At 50.9% G+C, this 8,274-nt stretch overlaps 3 protein-coding genes across 3 annotated transcripts; 1 reads left to right on the top strand and 2 right to left on the bottom strand.

The window, feature by feature from the left end:
* Nucleotides 1-613: 613 nt before the first annotated feature.
* Nucleotides 614-2,190, bottom strand: LOC119038189 (60S ribosomal protein L13a-like). The gene is given in 3 exon segments (XM_053664033.1): nucleotides 614-1,151; nucleotides 1,360-1,507; nucleotides 2,010-2,190. Coding segments are annotated over 3 exon segments (867 nt in total).
* Nucleotides 2,191-2,658: 468 nt separating this feature from the next.
* Nucleotides 2,659-2,910, top strand: LOC119038072 (cytochrome b-c1 complex subunit 8-like). Its single transcript, XM_037130486.2, has one exon. The coding sequence runs from the start codon at nucleotides 2,659-2,661 to the stop codon at nucleotides 2,908-2,910; it is 252 nt and encodes an 83-aa protein (XP_036986381.2).
* Nucleotides 2,911-5,847: 2,937 nt separating this feature from the next.
* DDIT4 (DNA damage inducible transcript 4) lies at nucleotides 5,848-7,978 on the bottom strand. Its single transcript, XM_037130667.2, has 3 exons — nucleotides 7,826-7,978; nucleotides 7,442-7,703; nucleotides 5,848-7,194 (listed from the first exon to the last, which is right to left on the bottom strand). The coding sequence occupies exons 2-3, from the start codon at nucleotides 7,641-7,643 to the stop codon at nucleotides 6,701-6,703; spliced, it is 696 nt and encodes a 231-aa protein (XP_036986562.1). The 5' UTR covers nucleotides 7,644-7,703; nucleotides 7,826-7,978; the 3' UTR covers nucleotides 5,848-6,700.
* Nucleotides 7,979-8,274: the final 296 nt, after the last annotated feature.

Raw genomic sequence — 8,274 nt, 5'->3', positions numbered from 1 at the left:
CACTGGTGTTTATGGCAGAATTGTTCACAGTAGCCAAAAGGTGGAAGCAACTCGGCTGTTTGTTGATGGATGAATGGATAAACAAAATGTCGTATATACATGCAATGGACTATTACTCAGCCTTAAAAAGAAAAGAAACTCTGACCATTGCTACAACATGGGTGAACTTTGAAGACATTGCACTAAGTAAAGTAAGGCAGGCATAATAAGGCAAATACTGTCTCATTATGATTCCGCGTCTATCCGGTACCTGGAGTAGTGAAGTTCACAGAGTCACAAAGTAAAATGGTGGTTGCAGGTGGGGGTTAAGGGGAGGGGGGAATGGGGAGGTGCTGTTTAATGAGTATAAAGTTTCAGTTTTGCAAGATGAAAAGTTCTAGAGAAAGGCACACAAAAATTAGAGTATATTTAACACGTAAAATGGTTAGGATGATACATTGTACGTTGTATACTTTACCACAATTTTAAAAAACATTAAAAAATGCTTGGAAGCGGCCCTAACGGGCCTCCCTAGGAGATGACGGATTTCAGATGTCATGGTCCTTTCCATTCTTCCTTCTTCCACACATGTTCATTAGCACTTATAAGAAAAAAAGATAATTAACCGTCAATTCTATTGGGCCCAGACCAGGAGTCCATGAGTCTTCAGGACCTCTATAAACCTGCCAGTTTCCTCCTTTATGTTCTTTTCGGCCTGTTTCCACCGCCTCATGAGCTGCTTTTTCCTCCGGCAATGAATCTTGGCCTTCTCCTTCCTCTTCTCCTCCCGAGCGGCCATGACTGCCTGGCGCTTCCCGCCAACCTCGTGGGCCGGGTGCCCTGGGGAGGCAAATTTCAGTGTAGGCTTCAGACACACAACCTTCAAGGCCCCAGGAACCACCATTTGCTTTTTCTTGTCATAACGTGGGAGGATCCCATCAAACACCTTCACTCGGTCGAAGGCATCCTGACCTTGCTTGGATTTGGGGGGCAGCGTGTCTCCCCACGCCCTCTGCCAAAACATGCTGCTGGGGGCTCGGAGGTGGTAAGGACCCCGGAGGATCCCAGAGGATCTTGGAGGACCTTGGAGGACCTTGGAGGACCATGGACTGCGTTGGTGTTCATCTGCTTCAAGGAGGAAGGCCAGGTACTTCAACTTACTTCTGTAGAAAGTGCCACAAATGGCCCTGACTGGTGCGGCTCAGTGGCTTGAGTGTCATTCAGCAAATGGAAAGGTCAGCAAGGTTACCAGTTCCATTCCTGATCAGGGCACATGCCTGGGTTGTGGGCCAGGTCCTTGCGCAAGAGGCAGCCAATCAAGGTCTCTCTCCCTCTATTTCTCCCTCTTTCCCCTTCTCTCTAAAAAATCTTTAAAAAATATTGCCAGAAATGTTGACGCCCGCTCAGTGCACAACCACCACCTTCCTGCCCGACAGTACTTGCTTGGCCATGAGGACCGCGAGGTGGCCCAGGAAATGACCTCCGTCATCCAGCGCCAGGACCTTGACCTGACCTGCCCCTCCATCCTCTTCCCATGAGCCATGTCAGTCTGGGCAATACAACTGTTTTTAAATTTTATAAAGTCCAACTTGTTGAGTTTCTCTTTCATCACTTGTACTTTGGGTGTCATATCTAAGAAATCATCGCCTAATCCAAGATCGTGCAGATTTACTCCCACATTTTCTTCTAAGAGTTTTATAGTTTAGTCCTTCCCCTGAAGTCTCTGATCCATTTTCAGTGCATTATTGTATATATGCACCTTTTTCAAAAATTCATGTTTTGAGGTCTAATTTACATTCAATAAAATTTACCAATTTTAAGTACACAGTTTAATTAGTTTTATTTTACATACTTTTAGTCATTCTATATTGTTGGATAATTTTTGCTGGAAAGTTAGGGATAGGGAAAATTGAGTGTGTGCCCATTTTCTCTCCTTATTATCCACAATTTTGCTTATACATGTGAGGGGGGCAGAGAGAGAAAGAGTAAGAGAAAGAGAGAGAATCCGCTTCTGAAGGATTTCCACTTACTTTGCCTTTCTATTGCAGCCCCATGGACCCGTTTAATTATATTCAGGTCGAATGAATGAATGAATGAATGAATGCAGTCCTCAAGTGACAGTCCATCATTGTCTGCTTTCAGAGTCATCAGTACCACATGGCCACAGATGTTGCCGCACAGCTGCCCATGGTGGTATAGGGACAGAGACATCTCATCTGGGCCCCTGCGCGGACCTGTCTAGGTTTAATGGCTTATTTTCTAATTTGTGATTCCTTTATAAAGAGCCCCCCTTTCAGGATAATTACAGAGCTCTGTAATAATCTATTAATTGAGCTGGTTTCTGTGCCTCATGTTTCCTCAGCCTTCTGCTGGGCTGCCCCAGAAGTACTTGGCCACCTTGGCCGGCAAAAGCAGGATGAGGCTGACTCGGACACCCTGAGCGGGGCAGCCAGGAGGACTCAGGAGGTTGACTAGAAGGCCCAGGAGGTAGGAGGCCTCACTTCCCATCTTAGCCCTGCAGCCCTGTTCACAGAGCCACTCAGGGCCTTTGCATTTCCTCCTGAACCTTGAGGTCAAATGAAAGGAAATGTTTACAAGGTGCTTATTATATTCTAGACTTAGAAGATTACAGGTTATGGCGACTGCGGAGGGCCAGGTGAACCTGGCACCACAGACACCATGGGCTGTGAGTTTGGGAAGCTGGCAAGGGTGCGGCATGTGATCAGCTGCAGCTTGTCGCCCGCCCTTCGAGCAGCAGGCCCTCCCGCACCGCTCCGGCAGGGGCATCCCCCAGTGCTGCGCCACATTCAGGCAACCGTCCTTCGCACCGCACCGCCATTTATTGCATTTTACCTTGTCTACACATGGGGGACCCAGGAGTTCAAGAAATCCAAGAGGAAGAATCCAGCTGCCTATGAAAATGACGAATGAGCAAGTCGTCTGGAGGATGGTCCCCTGTCTCTGAAAGACCCTTCTCTGGGAGGGCAGTCCACACTGTAGTGTCTTGAAGATACAATAAACTTCTTACGGGCTGCAAGAAGAAAAAGAAGAAGACGAATGACTACAGCTTAGAAGTGAAGCTGTCTGAGCACATTACTACAATGATGATTTCCACAAGAAATTACTACAGTTATATGTTGAGGTGACCGTTGTTAAGATGGTGGCCTCGGAAAAGATGTTAAAGGAAAGCAGGACCAGAGGGGAAGGAAGTCAAAAAGGTCCCTATTGCACAGGGTGCTTGCTCTGCAGTCAGCTCTGCTGCAGCTCAGGCCCCCTGTCTTACCCCCTGGTTTCCTCACTGTTATCCCCATTTTACAGATAAGGAAATTGAAAGCGGCTTGCTCAAGGTCATTGGCTTAGAAATGTCTGAGCCTGGATTCAGACCCAGATTCCACTCTCTCTGCTGTATCGTGGCCTTAGCCACATGAACACTACCTGTCTTCCAGGATCTCAGCATTCACTATACCTCTATGCCAGGCAGCAGGCATAAAATAAAACCACACAGTGTGCCTACCCTGCCCTCCTTTCTCCTTAGCCTGAGAGTCTAAGCTGGCGGGGCAATCTTGTGTCATCTGAACCAAGGGAGAGGGGGTGTCCCACAGAACTGGATGGATACTAAAGTGCACATGATGAGATCAGAAAACTGCCCAACACTGCAATCGTGAAGGGTGAGGCTGGGTGAGGCAGAGGGAGTCATAAAAGGGGACAGCAAGACAGGCAAGAAGGCTTTGCAGGCAACACACGGCCCACAGTCCAGGAGGAAGGCAGTGGAATGAGCAGAGTCTGGAGCTAGAGCAGGGGGCAGGCCACACTGACCTGTACCAAAAGAAGCAGAGTAGTAGGGAGTATCCCGGATAGAGCTAGGGAGGCCCAATCCCAAAGGCCCTGAGAGGCAGATGGTAGACCATGATAACAGGGAGCTGTTGCAGGTTTTAGAGTAGTATCCCACCTGATAAGGTGGGAAATAGAAATACAAAGGGAGGTAATCCTATACAAAGAATGGTAATCAGTACAAGTTTCATAGGCCTAATAGAATGGTTTTGGAGAGTGTTTTCTAAAGTTGGACTTCAGTCAGTAAAAAGGAGCCTGCCCCCTCTTCTTTCTAAGAGTCTGGGGCAGAGCTTTCTCTGCATCTTAGGAAGTCTATGAGCTCCCACCTAGGAGTCCTGTCCTGCTTGTGGAGATTTTCAAGCCCTGTGAGGATGAAAAAAAGCCCATCTAGCTTCAGGAAGGAATGTCTCAGCTGACCTTTCTTGGAAACCCAAGCTTTCCTCCGGCCTCCATCTAACCGTGTGTGCTCTCTGCCTTATAGTCCTGGAGACAGGTTAACGCCCAGTGTGCCACCCAGCTTCCGTATACCAACAAGACTCTGTTCTGGGGCGACACACAGTTATTTTCCTTGCTCCTCTTCTGGGGCCAGAGAAGCACAGCCATGAGCATTGGCATCGATCTCCTCAGTTTCCTTTCCTCATGGGAAAGGAAACCTCGGACATGGCCCAAATGTTGAGACTGCTGCCCTCCCAGATCCTACCCTGAGGGGCTGCGTGGACAGGTCAGTCATGGCCACAAACAGATGACCATGCAAGGGCACGGGCCTCTCTCTGCTTACTAACCTGTAAGTGTAAAGCATGACAAACCCCTGAGGGGCCTGCATTTCACACGGCGGCTGTTAGAACATGCTCAGGAAATGAGCACGAGGGTTCTCCTGAAATTGCTCTGGGCACCTTCTCATTTCCTGCCACCATTTCCAAATCTAGTTCTAACCCAAGTTCATTCATTTTGGGGAACAAGTTACTCAGTTCTACCAGAGATGCGACTCTTCTAAACCATCCCAAATTTGGGGGCCCTGTGTCAGAATCCCTGATGAAAATGCAGATTCCTGGGCCTCTTCTCCAGACACACTGTGTCAGAATTTCCACCAGTACCTGGAGATCTTTGTTTTAACTGGGGGCCCAAGAGATTGACTACACACTCGAGTGGAAGAACTACTGTTTTACAGTTGGGCAAACAAGACCTATCTGGGACCAGGAAGAGAAACAAGGGAGATAACAACTCTCCAAGGCCAGTGTGGGAGGACTGCCTGACAGTCACAGGGAGTAAGAAGTGGAAAAGCCCTTGGCCTTCATCTGGCCCAGCCCCAAATTCACTGATAAGGAAATTGGGGCCCAGAGAGTACATTGAGTCCAGGCCACCCCGCCTATTTACGAAGATGGGTCTGTAATCCCTTGGTTTTGAAGCCCTCACTGCTCCTTCCTTCTTCACCTGCAGGTGTATGCGTGTTTGTGCGTTCTGCACCTGCCTGGGACACACCTCCCAGCCACAGATCACGTCCCTGAGCCCTAGCCCTACTTTCCTTGTCTAGTAAGAGGCGTGAAGGAAATAGTCTTTTCAAAACCCATTTACTGATGTTCCTGCCCTCTAGTCTTTTTATATCCAAAAATAAAATTAGTAATTTTCATGGCTGCAGCACAAATAGAACTGTCTTTTTTTCCTCAGAAAGAATAAGTCTCTTGCATGCAGTCCTTTCAGTACCTGTGAGGACCTTGGGCTTAGAGTGCCCTTGTACCTGGGCCTCCTAAACCAGGGTACAACTAGGTGAGCTCTGCCTACTGAGACTCTGGCTCTGTGGGAGGTCTGACTCACTCCTCACCTTCCAGTGCTTTCTCCTGGTAGCCTCAGCTAGCAAAGCCAGGGATCCAGGGTTCTTGGCACAGGTGGCACACAATCCACATACCTCTATTACCAGGCTGGCAGGCAGCTCCGGAAAAGGAGAGAAACACACAGGGGTACCTGAATCTGATGAAATCCACTTTCTAACAGCACCCACCCTACTCCCTTTTATTTGTTAGCACTAATAAGAGCCTCAACCAACTTTTAACAAATACTTTTTTATTAGAAAAGTAAAAAATATTGCATAGGTCTTAATACTTGAACATCAAGTGTATTAATGAACAGCGAGTATCTTCATGTAAACAGTTCTAGATGGAAGACCCAGATGGCACTCCTCTGGGGAGGGGTTCCAGCCCCCCACCCCAATCAGCCCCACCCCTCACAGATAAACTCTCCAGTACACAGCGGGGGATGGGCCACACACAGCTCTCAGGTGTACTTTTTCTTCAAGTGTCAAAGATCCCCCAAGTGATCCCAACACCCACCCCTTCCTACTCTTACATTCATGCGTCTGTAAGATAGCTGCCTAGAACAAGTCAGTAGTGAAGTTCCAATCAAAAAAGAAAAAAACAAGATGCAAAAACAATGAACAAACACATTTGGCCCCTTCAGACCATGAGATACAGAAAAACACCTCCACAACCTCCCCTCCCACCAGGGCCAGCTACCATGAGCACACATCGTCTGCAGATGCCAGTGCAGCCCAGCTGCTCTCCTGGCTGTCACGCCACTGTTGTCTTAACTGTCAGTAACAATAAAAATAAGGTACATGCTACATACACATCCAGCCAGAAGCCTGGTTGGCCCCTAAACTTTTGTTTCATGCTACAGTACTGAGGGGCAAGTGTGTGCCCCCAATGAGAAACCACCTACAAACACCTCAGTGATCTTCCCAGGAAACACTTTCTACCCCCTCAACCTTCCTCCCCTGAAGTGGCTGTTGTCAGTTCTCTAAGGACAGGCATCAATTTCTCAGCTCCCGCCTGCAAATGTCCACCCCGAAAGTTCAGTTGTCTGCCGTGGGGGAAGTGTCAGCCCCCAAGGCCCAAGTTCAACACTCTTCAATGAGCAGCTGTTCGGAGCTGTACAGCTTCTTCTTGATGACTCGGAAGCCGGTGCTCAGCGTCAGGGACTGGCTGAAGCCAGGGACGAAGGGCGAGTTGGCGGAGCTAAACAGCCCCTGGATCTTGGGCCAGAGGCGTGAGTCCAGGCGCAGAACGAGGGTCAGCTGGAAGGTGGGCACCAGGCTAGGGTCGAGGGCCAGCTGGCCTACGCTGTGGCAGCTCTTGCCCTGTTCTACACAGACATCCAGCAGCGCCCCCCGCAGGCCGCATGGCTCGCTGTAGGCCAGGCGCAGTAGTTCTTTGCCCACCTGGCTCACCAGCTGGCTGGGCATCAGCAGGCGCGCGGGGCGCCGAGAGCCCAGTCGTGCCTGGGCCAGGCTCTCCTGCAGCAGCTGCATCAGGTTTGCACACAGGTGCTCGTCCTCAGGATCGCTGAGCAGCTCGAAGTCGGGCAAGGACACCCCATCCAGATACGCCGAGTCTGGAAGGGAGAGCACACAGGGGATGGTGTCAAAAGCAAATTGCAATGGGGGAGATGCTATTTCACTAAGAAACCAGCACTCCTTCCCACTGTCCTTCACACTCCAATCACCCTCCTCCACTCTCCCATCCCTCTGCAATCTACGTTCTGATGGGATAGGAAGTCAAGGTGGGTTTGACTCCTTCCAGCGCGGCCCTCCTTTCACCTCCCCGACTCGGTCCGGTCCCGTCCCCCGCCCATGACTTACCATCCTCCAGCCCGAAGCCACTGTTGCTGCTGTCCAGAGACTCGCAGTCCGAGCTCTCCAGGCTCGCGCAGCGGCCGAGCCCCTCTTCTCGTGCCGCCGACCCCCAGGCCGAACGCGGTGGCTGATCTGGGGTGGGAGTTTGGGACAGCGACAATGACGAAGAGGAGGCGGACGACGAGAAGCGATCCCAAAGGCTAGGCATGGTGAGGACCGGCACCAGGACGTCTGCAGATGAGCTCAGGGTGAGAGAGCGCAGAAGACGCTGTAAGACAAGAGAGGCACAAACCTGGCGTCAGTGTGGGCTGGACCAGACTGAGAATGCTAGGACCCTTACGGCTGAGACCTCCCCACGCAGGGATCAGTACATTGAGAAGGGACACTCACCAGGTAGCGCGGTCAGCGAGAACTGCTTGGACTAGTGCCGCTTGAATGGGTGCGCGAACTGCTGCCAAGCTCCGAGCTCAGCCCAGACTTGTCCCTTCCAACCACCCAAACCTCCCCCTTGGCCTGCCGCGGTCCCTAGCACCAGAGTCGAGAGACCTATAAGGACTGGCGCGGATAAGCCACGCCCCATTAGCGCTGCAGCCCAATCCAGACTCGGGAGTGTGGCCCGCCTCGGCCAATGGGCTCCAGGCGCACGTTCGCAACGTTCTCTCCTGCCCAGTGACAGCGATCTGGCCCCGCCCCCGCTGAGCTCCGGCACGGCTCTCCGAACCCCGAGCTGTGGCCACACCCCCTTTCTAGAAGGGCTCCGCGGAGGCTGCAGCTGCCAAGGTCCCCGAGGGCGCTCGCGGCAGGGGAGGATCAAGGAAAGACTTGTTTATTATAGGGTC

Source organism: Artibeus jamaicensis, unplaced genomic scaffold (genome assembly GCF_021234435.1).
Source record: "Artibeus jamaicensis isolate MK-2021 breed Jamaican fruit bat unplaced genomic scaffold, CSHL_Jam_final contig_332, whole genome shotgun sequence".
NCBI lineage: Eukaryota > Metazoa > Chordata > Mammalia > Chiroptera > Phyllostomidae > Artibeus > Artibeus jamaicensis.
This window is presented reverse-complemented; position numbering and strand designations above follow the sequence as displayed.